General features: G+C 25.7%; 4 protein-coding genes across 8 annotated transcripts; 1 reads left to right on the top strand and 3 right to left on the bottom strand.

Annotated features, from left to right (window-relative positions):
- Nucleotides 1–3446: 3446 nt before the first annotated feature.
- On the bottom strand, nucleotides 3447–6974 carry LOC114130342 (ras association domain-containing protein 4). Of its 2 annotated transcripts, XM_027995301.2 has the most exons (10): nucleotides 6748–6973; nucleotides 6587–6681; nucleotides 6362–6504; nucleotides 6210–6285; nucleotides 6005–6136; nucleotides 5799–5939; nucleotides 4652–4923; nucleotides 4356–4588; nucleotides 4072–4291; nucleotides 3447–3706 (listed from the first exon to the last, which is right to left on the bottom strand). In XM_027995301.2, the coding sequence occupies exons 1-10, from the start codon at nucleotides 6785–6787 to the stop codon at nucleotides 3646–3648; spliced, it is 1413 nt and encodes a 470-aa protein (XP_027851102.1). In that variant the 5' UTR covers nucleotides 6788–6973; the 3' UTR covers nucleotides 3447–3645. The 2 variants fall into 2 exon arrangements, with proteins under 2 accessions (XP_027851102.1, XP_027851103.1); XM_027995302.2 differs by lacking the exon at nucleotides 3447–3706 and having other exon boundaries at nucleotides 4162–4309; nucleotides 6748–6974.
- Nucleotides 6975–10924: 3950 nt separating this feature from the next.
- Nucleotides 10925–15353, bottom strand: LOC114130345 (spindle and kinetochore-associated protein 1-like). 4 transcript variants are annotated; one of them, XM_050199062.1, is made up of 5 exons: nucleotides 15327–15353; nucleotides 13791–14015; nucleotides 12504–12874; nucleotides 11697–11866; nucleotides 10925–11633 (listed from the first exon to the last, which is right to left on the bottom strand). In XM_050199062.1, exons 2-5 carry the CDS (start codon nucleotides 13995–13997, stop codon nucleotides 11485–11487), a joined length of 897 nt encoding a protein of 298 aa, XP_050055019.1. In that variant the 5' UTR covers nucleotides 13998–14015; nucleotides 15327–15353; the 3' UTR covers nucleotides 10925–11484. The 4 variants fall into 4 exon arrangements, with proteins under 4 accessions (XP_050055019.1, XP_050055017.1, XP_050055018.1 ...); XM_050199060.1 differs by having other exon boundaries at nucleotides 15334–15347; XM_050199061.1 differs by lacking the exon at nucleotides 15327–15353 and adding an exon at nucleotides 14903–15185.
- Nucleotides 15354–17289: 1936 nt separating this feature from the next.
- Nucleotides 17290–18381, bottom strand: LOC114130340 (cytochrome b-c1 complex subunit 7-like). Its single transcript, XM_027995299.2, has 4 exons — nucleotides 17978–18381; nucleotides 17852–17899; nucleotides 17615–17781; nucleotides 17290–17546 (listed from the first exon to the last, which is right to left on the bottom strand). The coding sequence occupies exons 1-4, from the start codon at nucleotides 18006–18008 to the stop codon at nucleotides 17463–17465; spliced, it is 330 nt and encodes a 109-aa protein (XP_027851100.2). The 5' UTR covers nucleotides 18009–18381; the 3' UTR covers nucleotides 17290–17462.
- Nucleotides 18382–18595: 214 nt separating this feature from the next.
- Nucleotides 18596–25094, top strand: LOC114130333 (structural maintenance of chromosomes protein 6). The gene is made up of 3 exons (XM_027995291.2): nucleotides 18596–18958; nucleotides 21458–21540; nucleotides 21629–25094. The coding sequence occupies exons 2-3, from the start codon at nucleotides 21513–21515 to the stop codon at nucleotides 24742–24744; spliced, it is 3144 nt and encodes a 1047-aa protein (XP_027851092.1). The 5' UTR covers nucleotides 18596–18958; nucleotides 21458–21512; the 3' UTR covers nucleotides 24745–25094.
- Nucleotides 25095–26081: the final 987 nt, after the last annotated feature.

Consider the following 26081-nt stretch of genomic DNA (forward strand, 5'->3'; position numbering starts at 1 on the left):
AGTTCATATTATATTATTGACCTATAGGTATATGTATTTAATATTTTACAACCCATAAACTCGCGGCAAAATTGTTGATTCAGTGTTTACACATAGTAAGGGGCTAATAGCAGGTACCTACATATACTCGTATTATACTTTCATAAAAAATTATTACTTTTCATTTTTTTTCTCGCAGTTTTAAAAAAATTATCTTGTAAACATTGTCATCAAAAATAGCAGTTATAGTTAAAAAATAAATAATAGTTAATAATATTTCAATTATTTCTAATCCATAATTGGTGAAAAACATTTATTTATTTAATTTTGTTAGTTAAAAGTCTTATTTTACATTCAGATTAAAATAGTAGATATTAGTAATTTTATACCTATAAGTGGCGATGCACTAATCAATGGATAATAATATGCCATTTTATATCACAAGTCTTAAAAATTCCTATTTTCAATTTTAAACAATTATTTGTAAATATATATGATACGTTATGTGATGCAATATCAAGTAAGTAAGTACCTACCTCATATACTGTTTATTTCTCTTCTAAATTACCAGTTAACTCATATGTTGAGTTCTTTATTTTTAATCTTTAGAATATTTTTATGAACAACTCTGAGTGTTTTGAATGCAACTGTTTGATTTTGTTTTGTAGTTATAATCGTTATCTACTTTTAATTTTTATTATTATTTACAAATTACCTACACTTTTTTGGTTAATATTTGTGATGAGTTTTTACCAAAATCGTCCCAAAGCATGACACACGCTCTTGTGTTAAACAAAATCACATTATATATTCCCACGTATCGTTGACAAGTTGACATTAAATACCTACTTAGTGTATGTGATTTATCAACCATTTGTTCAAACGACTAATCGAGATAATCGACAATCTTAAAGTTCATAATATTTTCTGTATTTATAGTATATTGGTTGGATAAATTACATAGGTAAATGAGGTAACTTATTGTTTATTCGTTTTGTCAATGAATATTTTACTTATCTCAACTTTTTCCAATTAATTTATGTTAGGACGCCACATCCGTATAGCTGCATGTGTTGTCTCCCTCTTATAAGTGTGTAACATATCAAATTTACGCTCAAAATATCACGTTTAGCTCCGTTACTGTAAATGGATCGATCTATTATGAAACTTGATGAGTATTTTTAATTTACTCTATATTATATACGCATAACTTGCTAAAAATTGAACAAAACCAACATACGAACTCATAAAATGTTCTTACCATTCAGTTTTATAATAGATTGGTTCATTGTTCACTCTAATTTTTAAACTAATGCAGCTTAACATCATCTTCTGAGCATAAATTTACTATGTTACGTACTTACAAGACATAGACAACACATGTGAGTGTGACGTCTTCTTAAAACTTATTATCATTATAATAAACCTATGGAGCTCAATATTAAATTTAGTATGATTTTAAAAAGGTTAGATGGTTAGATGTTAAATAAATATGTTGTACCTACCCAATGACCGTTACCTACCTGCTATTTGACCTTACATTTTGAAGATACTACTATTTCTCTTCTTATTAATTCTAATTAAATTCTGATTTTTTTTCATTTCAATAAGACTGGTTATATAAAAATTGAACAATTTTGATATTCTTATAATTTAAATTCGCTGTCAACTTATTAGTGGCCAACGAAGCATGCAATGCTTTTCAACTCGGTCTTAGATCATAGTTTATATTGTTAATGACCCCGTTTTTGCAAAACACGCCTTAGTTCAAAAATCGAGTTTCCTAGTTTATTATTGAATAGAATCCAATTTAAAAATATCTACAATATATTATATTTAATAAAGTCCATAGTATAATAATTACCAGAACATGCCAAGTTCACGTGTGAACTTATGTATGAGTTTTTACATGTTTATATTATTCATAGAATAAAGTTAAGCTAATATGCAAAATTAATTAAGTCCATTTTTAATTTATAAAATATTATTGCCAATATTATTTTAACCATTAATGAATAGTTAAAATTAAATTAATAATTAATTATACATAGTTATAACTAGAGCAAGGAAACATTTGTTTTTTATACATTTAAGTACCTATATAGAAAATTGAACAAAGAAAAATAAAGAAAAAATATAATTTTTTTAATTTTTTGATTCTTAAATACATTCAATCACTCCGTTCAGAATCTTAAATTTAGTGACATCTGTCTAACATTCAGTTTGAAAAAATTTCAAAAGCTTATTCTCAAAAATCATGTTCAACTTACTGTGTTTTATATGAATAGAGATGATAATTTTTTGTTATTATGATGCTATTTATTTTTGTATTCTAAATTTTGCATCACAGGTTGAATGCAAATAGTCAAAGTTTCCATCCATCATGGTTTTCATTTTCTAGTGAACTTAAAAATAAGACTTAATCAATAATTGAACACAGACATATTGTTAACTGTAAATGTATAGTACTTCTTTAATATATATTGTTGTACTTAAGTCTACCGTTATTATTGAAAACTTTTTTCGAGAATTAAATATAATATATGATATAATATTATTTTTCATTATTATAATGAGTAAATTTGTTTTTATTATTGAAATTATAACATAATATAAATCTAAACAAAATTACATAAACCATAAAAAATTGATAAATTAAGTTAGCGAGTACAATTTCAACTAACTGGTCACATTATATATATAATATATATAATATATATTTTTTTTTTAATAAAATAAAATATTTAGAACTTAAGAATGTTGATGTGTACTGGCATAGTGGCATGACATAATCCTTTGTTGGGAGTTTAAGGACATTTTAAAGATAACTTTATTTTAAGAAACTTTTTAATTACTAATAAAAGTCGTGATTATTACTACACTAACTACAATTTATTAGATTAAGCTTGAATATTACAAAAACTAAAAAAAAATAGATGTTTGGTTACAAGAGAGGTTCTTGTACATGAGGTCTTTACATACTCTACTGGCTTGAGTGCCATAATGAAGCGACCCCGATGCCCAACAGCCAGATAGGGCATTTAGTCCCGTAATTACATAAGTACATCATTGTACATATTATATTACAAAATATGTTATATTATAAAATAAGAGCATTTGACTACATGTGGCTGAACAGGCTATAAGTATTACTATGAATAAAATAATTACACTCCAGATTTGGTTTACTTGTGTTTTATAAATACACGGTATAAATTAGTATATGAATTACTTTAATCCAAGTACCATTAATCCAATACTTAATTATTTTATTATAAATGAATAACTAATAAATTTATCATATTGATAAATGTGCATCTCACTTAAAACTAAAAAAGTATTATATCACTATATCGGATGAGATTTGTGTGTTTTAATTAAATAATAACTCTAATATAGATTAATAATTGCTCACAATGCTGATCCTGCAAAAAATTATCTTGCACACATTGATGGAAATAATAGAATAATGTATACAGTCTTATTATATTAAAGTATAAATAATAAGTAATAACAAAAAACTAAACACTACAACAATTCTTTTAATACATTCTTTTTTATTATTTGGTAGTTAATAATAATTTTAAAAAATGTACCTTTATATAAGATAGTGCTTTAAAAGTTTAAAATATAAAAAAAATTAAATAAAAAATAGAAAAATTATAGTTAAAGTCGCACCTTTAACTGCTCCATACGTTGCTTAATTCTTTTTCTCATTTCTTCATATCTAAAAATAAATAAATAGATAAGTGATATTTTTTCTAATGTATTATATTATATTGAAAATGCTTTTCAGTCAGCAACAACAGATTTTAATCAGCTGCAGTCAGATAATGATCATTTTTTCAATTCCTCCATTTTGTACCAACCGTTTTTGTTATGCATAATAATATTCTTAACTACCACCCCTTCCAAAAAATTAACAGCTGAGAAGTAATCTTAACTTAAATAGATTACATTAGATAATATACAACTAATTATTAATCTACAAAGGCTATAGATTAGGCTTATATTTTATAAAAAAAAAAATAAGTAAAGTTAAATGGCCTATCAGTGTGTGAAGATCTAGATTACTAATAGAAAATAACTTACTTTGCTTGTACTGCAATAATATGTTTTTCTTCTTCGGCATCATAACCAGCCAGAATAGCTTTACATTCAGGTAAACTAAAATTAAGAAATTGAGCCACGTCACAGCTAATTTCATCAGTAGTTCGACTTTCCATCAAATATAATCTAGAAACATCTTCATGTGGCCCTTGAATTAATCTTACAACCAGTGGATATTCATCATCCAATAGTTTACGACGTTCTATAATTACATTTTAAACTAAGTTATAAGGTAATAAATTTTACAACACTATTCAAATATTTACCTCCATTATCGAATACAAGAAATAATGAAAACTGATTTGCTTTTCCATCTACTTTGTATTTGTCTAACATCAAGTTAATAACTTCTGGTGTTGTAACTAATGATGTAACCCAAACAGACATTTGACTACCATATGGTGGTGTAAAGAAACTTGTTTCACGGTTATAAAAATGACCATTAATTGAGCATCTACGTTTCAATTTTGTTCTATTCTTTCCATTTAATCTTCCAGTTCTAAAATATAGACAAAAAAATAATATACATTTAAATAAAAAATAATTCAATAAATTATCATGCCTTCTTTTGATAGCAGTTGATCCAGATTTTCGGCGCATTCTAACATTATTTACAAATTCATCTTGATGATCAGATAATGATTCATCATTGTATTCATTGTCACTAGTATCATCATCCAATGACCGACTCCTCAGTAAATACTTATCACCAGTTTCTTTTTCTAACTGAGTTTCAAAATTTTCTGAATATTCATCATTTTTATCTGGAACTAAAGCTTCTATATCACCTTTTGTACTACATACTTTTTCACTGCCAGCCACTTCTTTTTCTACCTAAGTAATTTAATAAATATTAATAACTAAAATATACTAATTTAAGGGGATTGGAAACAAACTGTTTTTTCTGCTATAAAGACCTATTTCCATTCCAATATTCTGATTGATCTAATTTATTTATTAATGTTATTTAATATATTTTCACTGGCTAACCTTTTTTTTACATGGATATATACAATTAATATTCACATTTGATAATAAATAAGTGTATAATGGCAACAGTAATAAGATCTAAAATAAGCATATTAGAATGATCTAATCAATTTTCAATATCAAATCACATCATCGAATCAATTAATATGTTGGAATGAAAATTGATAAATTTAGCATACATATAAAATATATTTTGCCAATTATTAACAATATAAACAACTTTACAAACCATACGTTTTAAATTCGCTTAATTAATATCAGTTTGTTTCAAATCTACTTTATATTAATTTGGTACAATATAATAAAAAAAAGTGAAAAAAAAACATAATTGTTGCTATTAAGTGGATGTGATATTGATTATTAACAGCACAATATATCAAAGTAGGTTATATTAACAGTAGAGCCCAGTGAAAATTTTAATTTTAATTTTATAAGCCCAACTATATTTTGTTCAAGTGATCTCCTAAATCACAGATAAATTTTATAAAGTTCCTTTTATATTTTTATTGACTGTCATAAATACACCATTGCGAGTAAAAAAATAGCTCAATTGATTGTATAAATTATTATTGAAAAATAATAAAAATATGATACCTAATTTAGAACATAAATTTATATATTATCAACAAAAGTGATGAAAGAAAGAAATATGAGTATCACATCCTCTTAAAATACCAAAAAAAAAAAAAAATGTATTATTTAACTACAAATGTAATTACTTTCAAAAATTCACTAAGATCATCTTTAACGTCATTATGATTTAAGTTATTTGGTAATGTATTAAATTTGCTTAAAGAGTTGTTTCCATTTTGATGTTGATCATTTTTTGAGTTATTAGTTACATATTTACTTTGTAATTTCTGAAAATCCGTTTAAATATAGAACATGGCATTATATTATATTGCAATTAAAAATAATTCTTCACCATTAATGGCACATCAGATTCTCTAAGGATTCTATTTTTGATTCTTTGGTCATCATCTTCTTTAAGATGAATCATGTCAGTCACAGCCCAATAGATTCTTAATGCTCCTTCTAAAATAGGACGACCATTTACCTATAACAATGAATTAATTCTGTTAATACAAAAATTCTCTAAAAAAAATTTAAAAAATGTTCAAGCAATTTACTTCACGGCTACGAATCTCTCCACTACGCCCTTCGTAATATTTGTTGTACATTTTGAGTTTTTCGTCCAACTCGGACCTATAAAAAATAAAAATGATATGAAAAATAAATTAAATATAAATTATTATTACAGAGAAATGTATTATAGTAAGACCTTTCAACATTTGGCCCAAAAGGATATTTGTTTTCAACTCTACCAAAACTTGTATGAGATTCCACTCTTGTACCATGACCATACAACTGAGGTCCAAATAACACACCATAACACGGAACATGACAGTAAGGAACACCTTTATGCTAATACAAAAATCAACAGCGTTAACATATTAGTATAAATTGATAATGACTATCAAATGATATTTGTTGTTCTTGGCCATACCTCTGCATGCTGTCCAGGATTTAATCGCTTACTACATTCTTCACATCGAAGACATTCTGGATGCCAGTCATAGCCTAATGATTGCATGCGTTCCGCTAATTAAAAGAAACCATACATATAATTCTGTACTGTTTAATAAAATACAAATTTAACAAACTTACCGAAGTACACTGGTTTGCCACATTTATGGCATTTCCACATGGCTAAATTAAATGTGTTTATAGTAATAACAGCCTTAACCTAAACTTTAAAGTTGATAAATATTCATTTAACTTTCTGTAATACGAAATTTTATTGATCTACATTCTATAGTTCTATCTATCTTCTATGCTTGATTTAAGAAGACCATGTTTTATGTTCTATCTTCAATTATTTATATTATTATTTTTATAATTTTGTTTTTATCAATAATGATAACGAAAATAATAAGACCGTATTAATTATTATGCAGTATGACCAGAATTAAAATACTTACTACGTTTTATCAAAACTATTATCTAAATATGGAACATGGTGTGATGGGGATGGTGATATTTCGCTCCCCTAACCACCCTAATTAAGGCACTAAAATTTAGTACATGACAAAATAAATTAATAAATAATATAATATTAATAATTAATACATTTTGACATGATTTAGTGTATATTTAATATATAGTGCCCTACCATACCAGGCCAAACATCCAAGTTTTCCACCCTATCGGAAGTGTCAATTTTTTCATGAATGTGTTCTTATTCATTTGAGCGATCTGGGATTCAACATACATTTCAAACTTTAAAATTTTAAATAAATATTAAAATATTTATTACTTAATATAAAAGTCGTTGTCAGGGCCATATTTAGGGGGGAGAGGGGGCAATGGACACATTTGCTCCGGGCGGCCAAATATTGATCTATTTAGGGGGACGGCCGAGCACCGCTGTAGCCCGGTGCAATATACTAATATTGTATCTATTAAACTATTTATTGATACAAATTTTGTATCAATAAATATTTTTTTTCTTTTTAGGAAAGAATTAATTGTACTATGATACTGCCATAATTTTATGGCGTTATTTTGTCAATTAACGATAACTGAAATGTGTTAACATAGAATATAGTTAATATTATTTTAACATAACTATTAACTACGGTTGTAGAAAGACAACCATGGCATAACAAAAGTTAAAATAAGAGTGAAAATGCTTCAACTTGTTGCGAAGCAAAAGGTATATTGAAAAGTATAAAACCTTAAAAACATCATTAATTTCAATATTTTTGGGAGATAAATTAGAACGGTTTGATGCATGTAGTAAGAAACTACAATCAATTCAAATTAATTTGGGTATTGTAGTAGAAATTTACCAGTCATTGATAGGTTTTGTACATGATATTCAGTGTGATGAGATGTTTAAGCTTAATGATTACATAACTCGGGCATTGAAAAATGTGGCATTTCAAATTTAAATATAAATACTAACCGTAAAAAACGTAAAAGACTTTTAGATCAAGGCAACAGTGAGGAACATGTCTTTGATGATGATTTTGACAATTTTAAAATAAATACATATTTTATGATATTAGACCAGATTAAATATGATTTAGAAAAATGGAAAACTTAAATGAAAATTTAACTTCAAAGTATAATTTTTTTATCATTAGTCAGAACTAACACTTGCTGAAGTTAAAAAAAATGCTGAGTCATTGCAAAATATAATGTATAAAAACGTTTTAGGAATTAGGATCCTCATTCTCTATAGAATGTGTTCATTTCCAAAGCCATGTTAATTGTTTAAAAAAAACAAAAATGTGTTTTTCCAGGAACAATTTTAGAAATAAGTATATAAATAAGAAACAACAACCTTGTAAAAGTCTATCCATGCATTGACATTGCATTGAGAATGATACTCGCTATACTCCAACTACATATTGTTCAGATGAACGGTCTTTCTCCGCATTAAAGAGAGTTAAAAGCTATTTAAGATCAACGATGAAAGATGAGAGGCTGAATGCATTAGCTGTTCTCAATATAGAATCAAAATATCAAAACAATTAGACTATAAAGATATTATTGAAGATTTTGCCAATAAGCCATCAAGGAAAAAATTATAATTATTGTACCTATTGTATTCATTTTTGTAGATATTTTTTTTTCAATGTAAAATATGTGTTGTTTAATTTAAATTTTAATGATAGTAATTAAAACATGACAAATTAAATTGAAATAAATAATTATAACTAAAAATGTATTAAGATAAATCAAAAAGGTGGATCTATTTTTTAGTGTGATGGGGGGAGGGGGCGTACAAATATAGTTGTCCCATGGCGCAAAAATTGTTAATACGGCCCGTCGGCACTGGTCGTTGCCCGTTGGGTATATTTTAAAAGTTTATACTAACAGAGTTGCATATTATATGTTTATTGTTTATGTATTTATTTATAGTTATCACGGAAATACAGAATAGGTACTGAATAGCAAGGCTTATAAATAATACTTTTATCTATAAACCTTGCTGAATAGATGAAATTTTATCTATTCTGTGGTTTTTACCCATATTTTGCAAGATTGGGAAACAATATGTAGGTAGGTAAAACAAAATAGGTGCGTTTATCGAGTTGTGAGCTAGATACTTGAACAGGGATATAGCCATATAGGTAATAATAAAATATTATAAATATTATAATGATATACCTAAATATTCATGATTTTAACGAATTTTGTGAATATTTGAACTTCAAACAATAATAAAAAAGAATTATGTCCATGTATTCTTATAATTTTTGAATCACTATAAGACTAACTTATAAGAAATCTTGTATTAAATTTTTAAAAATGAATTTTTATTTATTTATTTTAAAAATATATTATAAATTTCAGTCATCTATAAATTACATTATTATTTTAGAAATTCATAAATTTCAGTTATCTATAAATAGCTCAAAAAAGCAAGAATATTTTTAAAATTTGAGCGTGTATAAATACCACTAATATAAACATTTAGTAAAAATTTCAAGTATTTACAGTAATTATAAAAAAATAGTTTTCGAATTACAACTTTATTAAAAAATCAATTTTATCGAAAACTAGTTTTGTGCAAAAATTCCCATTTTGCCGTCACTTTTTTGTTTTTCCCGATTTTTTTTCAAAACTGTTGGAAAATTCTTGTGTTTGACCTCTATAATGCATTATGGATATTTACTTTGCCATCGAAAATCACCCCTGAAGTTTGAAATTGAAACATTATTTCAACAAGTTATGGTGTAAACACAAAAAAAACACATCATTGTAAAATCAAAACATTCATCACTTCGTTCAGAATCTAAAAAGGTACCTATATACCTATATATACCTATACCGGGATGCAAATAGGCTATGACCCTTTTTGAATCTTTTTTTGCGGAAACTCACCTATACTGGTAATAATTTTGGACGCAAGTGGTATGTACTGATCGGTTTAATTTACAACTGATATAGGTACTAGGTAGGTACTTAATTTTGAATCAAACCTGACATTATCGTCCGAATGGATCATTTAATAATTTGAATGTACTTATACTATAATGTATAACTATTATTATAATCCAACTTATACATACATATATACCTATAGCCTATAGGCTATAGATATGTATATATAATTTCATTAGTTATTTTATTTTAATTTTTTAAAATATATTTGTAATCAAGTGCCAGCCAGACAGAAGGGAGCCTTTCAATTTTTTTTTATACTTTTTTTTTTAATCGTTGACTAGCTGTTCCAGTGACTTCTGAATACGTACCTACAATAATTAATTAATAAACTAAAAAGAATCGGTGATATTTTTTGGTTTAAGAATCGGTTTTATATTAAGAGAGATTTTAGCTTATATTATTTCTTTCAACCATAAATATCAGGACATAGTATGTCGTTACTCCAAAGAACTTCAAGTTTTAGCATTAGTTTATTGGATTAATGAACAGTGTTTTAGCTGTTTATTTTACTGAGAATAATACCGGCCGATTAAAATGAAATATTTATTTAAATTTAAGAGGTTTTTAATGGTCTTTTTAAGAGGGCAATGTAAACTAAAAATACATTCTGTATGTTTACAGGTAGATTTTGACTTCTTGTTCTGTTATATGTTATTCTGTGCTTATTTCAATTTATAACATTTATTTACTTTTTAACTAATAAATAAATGTTTGTATAATAACCTTTGTGTGTGCTATACCAGGATAAAAAATAAGGTAGTAAAACTGATGCTTGATGTGGACGAGTGGTATGATTTTTCCCCAGATTTTTTCTTTAAAAATTATACAAAACATGTTTGTTCCAGTTCAAATAAAATAAAATATAACATCTCTAGTAAATGATAACTTATTTAAGAGATTCGTTTAATTTATTTATCAAAAATAATTTGTTCACATCTTAATTAAGACACCTACTTATTTGAAAATACAGTTTATTTAGAAACTATAAACATAAAATGATTTGTATGATAGGCTTATCCTATCACAATTCACTCATCAAAATGAATCTATCTGATAAAAATGAAAAATTCCACAAATAAAAAAAATAGATCTATAAAAATACAAATTCATCAAATTACCTAATACCTAACATTTATTATTTAAAAAATTGTAAGTATAAAAGTAAAAGTCACTTAAAAATATAGTTATAATACATAATATGATATATCCAGTGTATCTATTTTGATAGTTTGTGTGAAAATAAAAATGTATCATGTCATCCATTCATTATTAATAACGTGTACCTATGTATAAAAATAAGTATATTATAATATATATGATATACATTATATTTAGTGTGGTTAATTAATTAAATACTAAAAGTTTAACATATTTATTAAGTCTTAAGTTAAAATATAATTTTAAGCACAATATGATTGTCTTTTTTTCCTTTTAGATATACATTTTTTAGTATGGTAAATAATAAACAAAACCTCCTGTTCGAGATTCTTTTAATCGTTTTAAATGTCTTAATATAGGAATTATATTTAATGTAGTTTTATCCACTTTTGTTTCACCAAATCTTGAAATATCATCAGCAGTTACAAAATATTGACCTTAAAAAAAAAATTGCTGGTTATGAATTGTTTTTATAATCATTACTATTTATTTGTGCATACCTTGTCCAACATTGTTTTGTTGAATTTTCCATGTATTGTACATATCTTGATCTTTTTTTTTTAATAAGTTTCTTGGTTTACGCAAAATTTCATATTTATTTTCTAATGCAATATTAATACCATCTATCACAACATTCACATTTAATGATGTTAATCGACCTTTCATGTATCTAAACAAAGTATAATAAACAGTAGTAAGTAAAAGAATAAAGCAAAAATATTATAATATGTTTAACTTATAATATGCAAACCAGTTCTTATTTTTTTATTACTAAATTAAACAATAAATACAACTAAATTTTGCATATAGGTATACAAAAAGTCAGAAGTTTCAATATCATGCAACATAATTGCTGGTTATATAGCACTTGCATTTGTTATCATACTAACAAAATATGTGCAATAAACCAAATTTTATACTTAAGAATCTATTTAGTGTTATTAATTTTAAAACTATTACAGAATTATAAAATTTTCTACTATTAAATTTAAAAGTAAGAATACTATAATATAGAAATGCCCTAGATAAGATCTTTGTAAAATTGTATTGATATTTTAATCTCAAAGTGAATTATAACTGCATTAATTATTAACAAAAACTTGCTAAATATTTGTACAATATTATCGAGAATATTATTTACTTCGTGCATAATAAAATATCAATTCATACTTGTAGTAAAATTAACAGTATAAAATGGATCAGTTTGAAAATAATTAGTAGTTTTACTGCACAATTGTAAGGTGGAAATAATGCATGTGAATGTGAGTGTAACATCCTCTTAACAATAGCTATAATAATGTGCTTACTTTGGAACAGTATCCATTTCAGTGTTGCTAACAGATTTTAAAAGTGGAATATCAAGTACTTGTTTAGCAGATTGAGATTTTAAAGACTGCCCCATCATACTATTACTCATCATCGTACCATTTGACATAGTAGTATGGTGTATAGTGTTCTCAGATAGAGAATAAGCATCATTCCACATTGGTACAGGTGACATTGTTATGTTAGTCATATTATTTGAATTATTTCCTTTATATTCTTTTATTTCATTATTTTGATTAAACTGTTGTGCTTGAAGTTCATTTGTACAACCAGAATTTAATTGTATGTAAACTATCATGTGATTACATCTTTCCTCAATCATTTTCAATTCATCCAGTTGTCTTTGAAATGACTAAAAAAAATATAGTGTTACATAAAATTTAAGTGTTAATATCAAGACAATTTATTCACGGTCTACCGGCCTTGGATTAATTTCACAATATCAGTCTATACCTATTTCTTATATTAAGTATAATAAATAAGTATTACACATGTGTATTGGGACTAATGTAGCTATAAATTAATAGGTATAGGTAAAGTATACTCTGATATATAAGTTTCCGATTATGATACAGTCAATAAAAATATTACTTTAACAAATACAATGAAAAAATATCAAGAGACAGATCAGAGCACTAGGCGTATATTAAAACATTGAAAATGAATACAATTATTGAAATAACCCACCGATTATTTGAAACAATTAGAGCTAAAGTACTATTGTACTACTACCTTCTACACTACTGTATAATTTTATCTTTAAATGTCGTTATTAAATTCCATTTGTCTAATTAATTTCAGTTATCGTAAGTACAGAACCTACTATGTTTTTTACTGTGATAATATTAACTTTTAGTTCAGCTTGGGTATGCATATGTAAAGGTGGTTAGTAATTCAGCTTTGAGAGATATTATTCTTATGAAACCATGGTCATCAAGTTAATTGACAAAAAAACAGGCATCAATAAATACATATTTTACATAACATTTAAAATAATTCATAGTAGAAATATATATTTTTTTATAATAAATGAAACAAATCAGATATTAGAAACAATCGGTTAATTGACACATTTCATTTTGGTCCAAAAGTATTTCTAAAGTGGCTTCTCCTATACACCTATTATGTGTTTAAAATATACTGATATATTTTAAATATTTACCACATTTTATTATTTTATTCTATCATTTTTACCGGTAAACCGCATAATTTGTACCACATATTAATACCAAAAAAATATATAGTTAATTTTATTAAAATTAACAAACCGATTGACGAGAATTTTTTTCTTTAATTAGAGCATCTTTGAGAATACTTATTTGATCATCAAATGACATAATTAAATTATCCAATTGTTCACAAGATTCTAATATTTCTTGTCCGCCTTCACTATCTTTGCAACATAACATTACATCTAAAGAAGTACTAAGATTATCAATGGTTCCTACCATTTTTTCAAGATTGAAGGTACTCATCTTCGATATGATTTTTTTCTAAAACACATAATTTAAGTTTTTAATATAACTTAATATATTACAAAAAAATCTACTAATTGTGAGTATACTAAAGTTAATATAATAAACTATACAATACATTATTTTTTTTTATAGTATAGTTAGCTTAGTAAAATAAATGGACACAGCAAATTTTCCAATTGTGTGTTCATTAATTATATTTTAAAAATATTATATATAGCAATATACTACCTAATAGTTAATAATGATTTAAATAGCATTATACAAATATACTTCAAATAATTGACACTCAAGTTCAAAATATTATGAAAATATCATACCTTACAAATAATAAATAAAATTAATTTAATTAACAGGTAAATAATGTAATTCTAAAATATAACGTCCCCACCATACGAATAATAGGTATAGATTTAGTCTGGTATCTTGATTCACTTACTAAGATAATTAGACAAAACTTTCAAGCAACTAATAAAATTATACATTAGGTAACATAAATTAAATGATTATTGATGTAAATTAATAAATAAATGGTTGAACTTAAATATTATGTTTTTTAAATTTACAAACTATTACTAAAATATGTATAACATATTATTATAATTTTGATAAAAATAAGAAGCAGAATTTCTATTTATGCAAAACATAATCAGTAAAAATGAAAAGATAACGTTGGTCAAAACTGACTGTACAAAATTATATATTTTTGACTCAAAACAGAATGTATTTAAAAAAATTGATTTAAATTTTAAACAGTTCTTGTCAATGCCAACTTAAAATCACTTGGTACAAAAAATAGGTGTATATGCCTTTACTAATTACACATGATTTATAAGTCACAAAGCTAAGAAAAATACAGCGATAAAAACAAATTATAATATTTTAACTTCATAGATGGTAGGTACCTAGTAGTTTTCAAATTTCTCAAAGGGTTTTAACTGAAATTAAGTTTTTAGAGCATAAGATAAGATGAGAAAAAAAACACGAATAAGTAGGTAACTCACATAATCTTAAAATACCATTGAAACGACGATGCACAGATAATATTTACATCTCACACTTTTTTTTAGTTCACTATGAAAAAACGAATAAGAGTAGTAATTTTAATAAAAAATGTTTTTAAAAATGAAAACAAAAGAAAACTGATTAAAAATAAAAAACAAAATGTTACTGCCTACTGGAGTACTGGACTATGATAAGACTATCAGAGATCAAAAATGTTTGATTGCATTTCAAATATTATATCAAATGTTAAATGTTTGTTCTTGGGTACTATGAAGATTAGAATATTATTATTGTTCTATGGTATTATTAGACATTAGTTATTACTTATTACTCTCATTTTTATTATAGTCTAAAGTCTTCAATTCTTCATGGTCAATAGGTCAGTATGTTCCTGGTTCATAATCATAAGTCATAACATTTATTATGACAACGTTATATTACTTTTATTGTTAAATTCTGTGGTTATAATATACTTGTATCTTATATCACAAAACAGAATTCACCAATTAACATTTCTAGATGGCCACTGACAAATTTTGTTTAAATCAAGAAAATATTGTGTTCATGGGTACCTACAATTTTTAAAATTATTATGAGATTCTTACAAGTTTCCTAACCTATATTAAAAAACTTTCTACTGGAAAGTCAAATTAATTGTCAATGATTATTTGACGTTCATATTTTTATGACATTGAATGTATGATGTTGATGTATCATGTATAACTATTTTTCTTCAAACCATTTTTGTTTTTTATTTTATGCAATTTTAAGATGAATATATTTTATACACAAATTTTATTAGTAAATACTAGAATAATTTTCATAATATTTTGACCCTTTTTGAATTATTTATAGACAAAACAATTTCTCATTTTTATTTTTTAAATTTTTTTTCAATTAAAAATTATTTTCTAAGAAGTATCTCTTACTGAACTAAAAAATCTTATTATATATATATAAATAATTACTTATATAGATATTCAAACTACATATTTAAACAATAACAAAACTCATTATTTTATTATACCTAATAGCTAATTTAAAAAGATTAACTTAAATCTTTTATGTAGGTATTACTATAATTATTTATAAGAGGTACCTATTAACCATAGACCTATAAACTAGTTTATAAGTTTATGCTATGAACACCATGGTCCACGAACCTATAACCTAAATTAATAATAATATAATATGGTATAAATTATTATTATTGTTATAATCTGGTCTGTTTTACTTTTTCGAATAACTTACATTTTTAATTTCATATACTAAGGTAAAATCATTTTTGAAGTATTTTGATACATAAAAATAGAAATTCAGACTAGTAGCTTATGAATTATAAATATTTAAACTTTTAGCGTGCAGAGGAATAGTGGAAATGGATGAAGATACCTCACTATTATAACTCATAAACAATACTTGTCCGAATTTTGATTTTTATATAACGAAATACTCAAAAAATATTCTGCTTCAGAATATGAAATTAAAAATGAATAATTTTGTTTAATAAAGTAAAAACTTAAAAGTTTATAATTTTTTTTTCAAACTTCAATTGCTTGTTATTATTATAGAATAAGATAAGAATATTCTCTAAGTGTTAATAAATATAGTTAACATACAAAACAATATAATTTTCCAAGTAGATTACATTTTGCCGATGGCAATAAATAATTTAACTGTTTTCTCAATATTTGTAATTAAATACTAACAAATTTGACCAGTTATTTATTTTAATGATTAATAAAAGCACAATTAAGGATATAATTACTACTTCTCCTAAATCGTAGTCAATAGTACAATTTTTCTAATAGTTAATACTGATATAGCATTTCAAACAAATTAAACGAGTAATCCATACTATCATTGGTTATGGATTCTATTTTATAATGAATAATACTATTTTAAAATTGGGAGATCAGAGGTTTTTAAATTGCAATTAAATATTCCAGTTAATATAGCCATTATAAAAATTATGGGTATCAATATGTGGTCTATCATAGATAAAATGCTCACACTGGTATTTTACACCATTTCATCTTTATATTTCCCAATTCTAAGCAGAGTATTGGTGACAAGACTTAAATGAAAGTGATAAAATTTTAGATTTATTTTTAAGAAATATAAAATAATGTTTTGTAGATAATCTATAACAACTTTTATTTTTAAAATGCAATAATTTTTTTTTATAAAATATAGGTGGCTATTATAATGTAAATTTTGTTAAGTAAACCATGTTCATTAGTACCCCACATATTGGGAAATAGCCAAAATAATTATGTATAAGGAATAAGATATAACTCATTTTATTTTTCTTAACAGAAAACTAAAATTATATTGCGTATAATAATACAATTTTTAAAACATTTTTTACTCAAAACGATGGTAATTGAAATATTTGTTACAAGAATTTAATTGTGACTATGGGATTTTTTTATTTTTAATATTACATAATATAAAGGTCTAATAGTAATTTTTTTCCCAGTATTCTTTTTCTTCTCTTTCTTTTATGACTTCTTCGAGATATGGTTGTAAATAACGGTCATCCTATAGCAATAACAATTTTCAGATAAAATAGCGTAATATTAATAATTAATTATGTGTTTAAACATTACTTCTTCAAACTTAGTCCATTCTTCTTTAGGAAGTTCAATTTTTTGTAATGAGAGCTGCATTGCTCTCATTATTCTAAATGACCTTTCATCTACTTTGTGGGCTGGTAATCTTCTTAATGCTTCCTTAACATCCTCATTTTCTTGCAATACATCATCGTGATGTAATCCTATGTTAAAAAGACATAAAAACTGTTATAATTTGTACATAAATAATTATTGTGAACATCTTATACTTACCGAATTTATTGAAACCAGAAAGATTATATGCCCAGCGGCGAACAGCCACTAAGAAATAGAAAAATATAATGAACAAATGTTATGAAATATGAGCAAGTATTATTGAGAATTATTATCAATACTTACCATTGGAAGCTAAAGCTTTTATAATAGACATGTTTAGTGAAAATTAATAAATTCCTTACAGTAAACGACCGATAAAAAAAAAGGTAAATACTAATTATAATGAAAAGCGAAAAATGGAAAATGTATCTTATCTCATTAAAATGACCTTTATCAATATTCATTCAGTGTGACCAATAGAAGTTTAAAATAATCACAGACCTTATACTCCGCCCCTAGATCACAATAATCATACTAAATTAGAATATTCTTGTCTTCGTGCTATTTGATCACAGAACAGATTAAAGAAAGACCACGATTCCGCCTATGAATATAAGCTGTATAAAAATAATACAAATATATTTTATGTACTTTGTGCCACGGATTAATATACGTATATTAATCCGCGTTTTGTGCGAATCGTATGAAACAGACAGTGATTGCGACTTTACTATACAATATTGAATATACCATCCCTTGGTAATATATTGGTATTCATCTTGTTAATTTATGGTGTACCTACATACCATATTTGATATTTTGTATTATGTGCATATTGCAACACTGCTCTATGTTGTAAATGCGCCAATTTTTATCACAGAATTCAATCAAAATGTCGTGGTGGATATATATATACAATATTATGTCCACCGTGGTAATATCCATATTTCATATCTCTTTTAAATACAAATAAACCGATTAAACCGCCATTTCCTGATTCCTTTGTATTTCTGTATAGTGTCACTAATCATTACATAAAATGACTAATGAGTACAACTATATACTTCACTTAGTTCACAGACCAGACCACACTACCACATGGCACATTAGTGAATTAGTCTCAGTCTTTAATGTCTGTACTCTTTTACTAGATATTTGAGAAGTACTGTGTTTTTTGTTTTTAGACGTTAGTGATGCTCGTAATATATTTTTAGTTAGTACTTAAGAGTTATGACAATCTTTTTAATAGTATTCTAATGTGGTTCAAAAACATTCTGTTTTAATGTAAGTATTATAGTTATTAGGTTAATTATTTATAAATTAAAAGCAGTCTAGCTTTGTAAGCAACTAAAAACCTTAAAATATACATTAAATTTGTTCTTATTCCAATTAATGTATTCATTCATGTATAATTTTTTTTCTGTTTCATCTATAAAAACCAATGAAACTTATGAAAGTGTGTTATCTGTTTTATTGTACAATATAATTCACTGTCATATTAAAGTAGAAGCGGTGTTACAACATTTTGGTATTTTTTATGCAGATCACAAAACAATGTTTACTGTTGACTGAAGTGGCTTGCCCACTATTAACGAAACTGTGTTTGTAAATATAAGATTAAAAATTTATTTTACAAATAAAAGGGAAATTGTTGTATTGGAAAACCCAGTCAAAATTGTTATTGGCAATGCAATGTGATAAATGAGAATTTAATAAAATGTATATAGTATTACTAATACAGTAATACTATATTAGTATATTCATTAAGGACGTATTAACTCTACTACAAAATATGCAATTTTCTTCAAGTATACTGTATTCCCACAATATGCTTTTTTATATATATTATAAACTTATTCAAAGCATTTTTAGCTAAACAAATTTTTGACAGTTATTAGAACTGTATATTCTTACCAACTTATGTAAATTAAAGTCCAGATTTAATTTATAGTAAATATTATACTCAATATAAAATAATTATTTTAACAGTGATTTATTAAATATTTCAAAAAAAAAAAATAAATTACAATACCTAACCTAACCTTCCTTTTATTTTTATGTTTGTTGGTGAGACCACTATTTTTTTTAATTTGTAAGTAAAATTAGCAAGCTCCAACATGAAATAATATCTGCTTAACCACCAAGATTATTTTTTGCTCATAATAATGTATAAATATGTGTCAATCAATTTCTCAAACTTAATCAATAGTAAATATCATAGGACAAAAGTTAAAAACTGATGAGTTACTTCAGGAATATGAGTACCTATATAGATACTAGTCTGTAATGATCAATTGGAAACAATTTTTGTTTATCATATTATCTTAGTGTATAAAAATAATGTCCTCCTGGCTCAACTATATTTATATATAATAGTGTAATTGGTAACTTAAATAACTTCATCAGTCTTGAATCCAATTTAACCATTAATTTACATACAATAAAATCCACAGACATATTTATTGTAAACTAATATTTAATAGTTTGCATTTTTCTAAAAAGTTTTTTATTAACTTTAATTTGAACTGTTTATATTTATGATTTAATATCCTATTATCTAACAGTAGTTCCTGACAACATGGTTTGACCATGGGGTATGAACCGCTTTTGTAAATTTACAATCTCTACCATTTAATTCTGTCTCTTACCCCTAATATATTAAATGATAACTATAAGAAATAAGTAATAAGATATAAGATTAGAAATATAGTTAATATTATAAGTTTATTTATATTAACCACTCACAAAAAAATAGTACCTCTTCAAGCAAATAATTTATATCTTAATTAATTAAAAAAACATTCATCTCTTTTCTTCTTCTTCGGGTTTAACGGCCGCTAGGACCATCCCGTCAAACATTCCTCCCTCCAGCCATCTCTATCGGATGCTCGCTCTTTCCAATCTGATCCTCCATCTAAGGCATTTACATTTTTTTTAACCAAATCTTCCCATCTCATACGAGGTCTTTCCAGAGGTCTCTTCCCAGCTGGGTCTTTCTCTAACACTATACGTAGCAAGGGATTCTGGCTACGCCAAGCATGTCCAGCCCATTTTAGTCTTTTACTCCTTATTGTCTCCAATATATTTGGTTTCTGGAAGAGTAATCCTAGTTCATTATTTGTTCTTATCCTCCACTCATTGCTACTGCTATCGCTCAGCGAACCATAAATCTTCCTTAGAATTTTTCTTTCCCATACTATCAACTTTTTTTCATCTTCTTTCCATAGTGGCCAAGTTTCCGCTCCGTAAGTTATAACTGGGCGCAGTAATGTCATATAATGCTATAACTTAAGCTCTCTCGATAACAATTCATCTCTTTTCTTAGCTTAAATAAATGGCCTATGTATTATTCCTTAAAAACTCATCTTATTTTAGTATAAAATAGCAATGTCTCATTTTGAATGGCCATATCTGATCACAATTTTAAAAATATGTCTATTGAGCACATTATTTTTTAATGAATTTATCAACTGTGCCGCTGCTTTCATTGCAAAAATATTTTGGTAATGTTTTAAACATAAAAAAAAAAATGCTGGACAATGTTAAATTAATTATTATTATCTATCAACCAATACGACGTCATGACAGAAAAACTATATTCAAAGAATTTTAAATAATATAAAAAACAATTTCACTTACATTTGTTTATTTTTTAATAATAATATTATCTTATTAAAATTAATAAATTAATGAAAATCAAAAAAAGTTTTTACACTCTGATCATTAACTAGAAAACATTACTTTGTATATAATTATTTTTAAATGTTATAAATTATTTTTCAGAAACCATACAATAACTTATTGAACTCGGATTTATGTTTTAATTAGCACATTTATTATGAATTCAAAATCTAAATTAAGTCAAAGTAAGAATCAATGATACTATGATTTTTTGTATTCATCAATAATTATAAAATTTAATAGATTTTAATAGATATTTTTTTTTATTCTTAGAGTTCAGTCAAATGAATTCACAATATAATGATGAAGATTGGTATAATGGAAGCATTAAATCTATCACCCTAGAAAATTTTATGTGCCACTCAAATTTTCATTTGACATTGAATCCTCGAATTAATTTTATATCAGGGTTAAACGGTAGTGGAAAGAGTGCTATACAAACTGCTCTTGTTGTAGGGTTTGGTGCTAGAGCAAGCACCACTAACCGTGCTAGTTCATTAAAATCACTTATAAAGTATGGACAATCATCGGCCACCATTACAATAACTATAGCAAATAGTGGAGAAGGAAATGATTGTGGTCCTTACAAGCCTGAAGTTTATGGCAAGCAAATTACTATTGTTAGACAAATTACAGAATCCACTACTACCATTAAATTTTTAAATGAAAATAATAGAGTTGTTAAAGGCTATAAAAATGAATTAAAAAATTTGACACTTCATTTTAATATATTAGTTGACAATCCAATATGTGTCATGAATCAAGCCATGGTTAAAACATTTCATAAAAGTGCAAATCCTAGTGCAAAATATGATCTTTTCTATAAGGCCATATCTGCCAATGTATATAATGAAATTATTGAAGAAACAAAATTAATTGCAACAGAATATTCAGAAAAACTTAAAAATGTTAAAAGTGTTTTGTCACAGTGTTTCAAAGAAGTAAGTGAATATGAGACTTATGAAAAAAAATCTAAACAGTTAGAAACATTGAAAAATAATAAATTTGATTTAGAAAACGAGTATGCTTGGTACATTGTTCATCAACATGAATCAGCTTATGAAGAATATTTACACCAAATTGAATCTCTTAAATGTAATTTGTCTGAAAATACAAATAAAACAAAGATTTTGGAACAAAATATTAAAACAAGTTCAGAAAAAATGATGCTAAAAAAAAATGAATTGACTAATATTGAAGATTCTCGCGCACATAATCATATGGTTTACATGAAGACGAAAAAAGAATTGCAGGAAAAAATCAGCGAGTATGATTCAATGAAGCAATCTATTAGAAAATATGATTCTGCTTTAAAATTATTAATCAGTGATAGGAAAGATTTAGAAAGACATATGGAAGACGAACGTCAAAAAGGCAATACTAATACTTTAGCACAGTATAAAGAAATGTTAGCACAATATGAGCAAAAGTTTTCTGAAGTTGAGGCAGCATGGAAAACAAATATGGGGCATGAACAAACTCTACGTAATACAGTTGATGAATTGAAACAGAGAATTGGAAATTTAAAGAACAATGAGGTTACTCCTTTGCAAAGAAAAATAGGTGAAATTAATAGAAATATCAACAGTATGTCTCAACAAGAAGACAGAATCAATTTTTATGGGAACTGGATGCCACAATTAGTTAAAAATATTGAAATTGCCTTTAAACAAAATAAATTTATAAAAAAACCAATTGGTCCTATTGGAGCATATATTAAAGTAAATGATGACAAATGGATATTTTCAATTGAAAACTTCTTAGGTCGAGGAACTTTAAGAACATTTTTAGTGGATAATTTTACAGACAATAAAGTTCTTCAATCAATAATGGATAGAACAATTACAGGAAATGCAAGGAAACCAACTGTTATCACTAGTAAATTTTTTGATAAAGTCCATAACATTACTGCTAAAGAAACTTCAAATAATTTATTTCGTATGTTGAATTTCAGTAGTCCTGTAGTAGCTAACTGTCTGATTGATAACAACCGTATTGAAACAATAATGCTTGTAGATGACACAGTTGAAGCTATGCCTTTAATGGAAAATATATCCAGAGTTCCTAGAAATTGTAACTTTAGCTTAACTTTAGATGGAACTCAAGTTTATCCTAGCCCCTCATATAGAGTATACTCTTTACAAAGTGCTAGTGAACCAATTCTCTTGCAGAGTGATGTTTCTGTTGCTATTAATAATTTGAAACATGAAAAAAAAGAATTGGAAGTAAAAATTAATAATCTAAATAGAGAATTTGAAAATATTGAACAATCAAAAACAGAAAAACAACAACATTTTGATAAGACTCAATCAGAAACAAGATTACTTAAGGCTAAATGTGATGAATACTTAAAAAAAATTAAGGAACTTCAAGCTAAATGTGAAGAAGAACAAGATGACAGAATAGCTACTCTTACTGACGAAATAAATGAAGTTGATTTAAAAATAGCTAAAGCAAAAGAAATAAAAGAAAATTCCATGAGACCACTTCCACAGTATGAGGAAGAAATTGCTGTAGTAAATAAGCGACTACAGGAAGCAAAATCTATTATTGATAACACTGATCGTTCTGCATTATTAGAAGAAATCGAGACCTTTCAAACTCAAATTAATAAATATAAAACAGAAATATTGCAAATTAATAATATTTTAACTGAAAAAAATCAATTATTAAGTAACTTAGTTCAAAAAGCAGAAAATGAAAAAAAAATTTTCGAAAGAGAAAAAAAACAAGCTGAAAAACTATGTGGTCCAATTGAAGTATCACGTAATGAAGAAATTATAAGGAGAGACATAGAAGAAACCCATCATAAATACGATTTATTAGAAATGGAGTTGAAGAAAAGAGGTGAGAACCATCTAGTTGTAAGAGATGAGTATAAGAAGAAAAAAGAAGAATATATTGTTCATAGTGCCTTATATAAACAAATTATAGATATTTATAAAGCTAACAAAAAATCTGTTGAGCTTAGCACAATAGCACTTAAAAACTACATTGAGTATGTTCGATTGAAAGTAATTGAATCTTTTGACTTGGTGCTTATATTACGTAAAATTAAAGGCAACCTCGAAATTGATCTACATGAACAAAGTATGGTAATTTCAATGTTTGATAACATAAGTACTTCTTGTGCATCTGGTGGTGAACGGACATTTGCTACAGTTGCTTTGATTTTGGCATTATGGAGCAATATGCAATTGCCATTTTATTCCATCGATGAATATGATGTATACATGGACAATGTTAATCGTTTAGCCACTACACAGCTGTTGATGATGGCTATTGCAAATCGTAAAAATCAATTTATATTCCTCACTCCACAAGACATATCCCATATAAAAAGTGCTGATAATATTAAGATTGTAAAATTAAAAGAACCTAGATCATAAAAGTTGTTAATTATTAGTTTTTACTGTTAGAAGTAACAATAACTTATTGTAATTTCAAATGTTATAAATAACTATTTTAAAATTATTTGTATTTAACAATACTTTTTTACCAGTGTTAGTTTATATGAACTTGTTATAGTACTGAACAGTACATTGTCTAATCTAGAATAGGTATGATAAAAAATTTACGTTTACCATAATGTAGTTAAATTATACTTAAAGCAAACAAGAATAATTTTTTATTTTAAAAAGAAAAAAAAATACTTTACTCAAATGAAAGAAATACTATTGTAATTTTAGTGTACTAATATATATTACCTACTACTGTACTTGAACAAAATTATACTTTAATGTTATATATAATAATGTTTATATTTTATTTATTCCTTTCTAATAATAACTACAATTATTTCAGTCATAAAAATCGATTTATATTTTTTGTTTGTATAATATTAACTTTAACATAATAAGAAGGATTAAATATGTATACTAATTTTAAATATGAAAATAGCAAAAGAAGTAACTTAAATATAGTTAAGATGTTATATCAAATCAGAAATAAATTCAATATTTATTATTATACTTATTGTTAACATATTTTTAATAAACACGTCATGGCATCATAATAAAAATTCCACCTGAACGTTCATATAAAATAATATGACGATTATCACAATTATTATTTGTAAATCTTTAAATACTTCAATAATTTATTAAATTTTTATATTTTGAACGGACTGCGAAGTGATGAATGTATTGAATCCATAATGATGTGTGTTTTTTGTGTCCGTGTACAGCCCGTACGGTATAACTAATCGAATAGTCGAAATAATGCTTCGATTTCAAACTGCGGGGGTAGTTTCCGATGGCAAAGTGAATATCCCTGGTGCATTACAGAGGTGAAAAAAAAACATTTTTAGCTTTCAAAAAAATAAGTGCGGAAAACAGGAATTTTTACGCAAAACCAGTTTTCGACCAAATCGATTATTTTATATAATAATAACTCAAAAACTAATTACTGTAAATACTTGAAATTTTAACAAAATTGTTATATTAGTGTTATCTATATACAGTTAAATTTTCAAAATATCTTATTTATTATTTTTTGAGATGTCAATAAAAAATTTTAGATGGCCAAAAAAACTTGAAAATTTAATATAAGGTTCCTGATGAGTTGTTCTTGATGTAGTTAAAACAAAATCGTTAATCATAATTTTTTTTTTATAAGCGTTTATAGTTCAAATCATGGGCGCCGCGAGGGGGGTACAAGGGGCCAGGGGGTGCACGTGCACCCCCCTGGCTTTTCAAAAAAATAAAAAAATTGAATGGTATTATAT

Source organism: Aphis gossypii, chromosome 2 (genome assembly GCF_020184175.1).
Source record: "Aphis gossypii isolate Hap1 chromosome 2, ASM2018417v2, whole genome shotgun sequence".
NCBI lineage: Eukaryota > Metazoa > Arthropoda > Insecta > Hemiptera > Aphididae > Aphis > Aphis gossypii.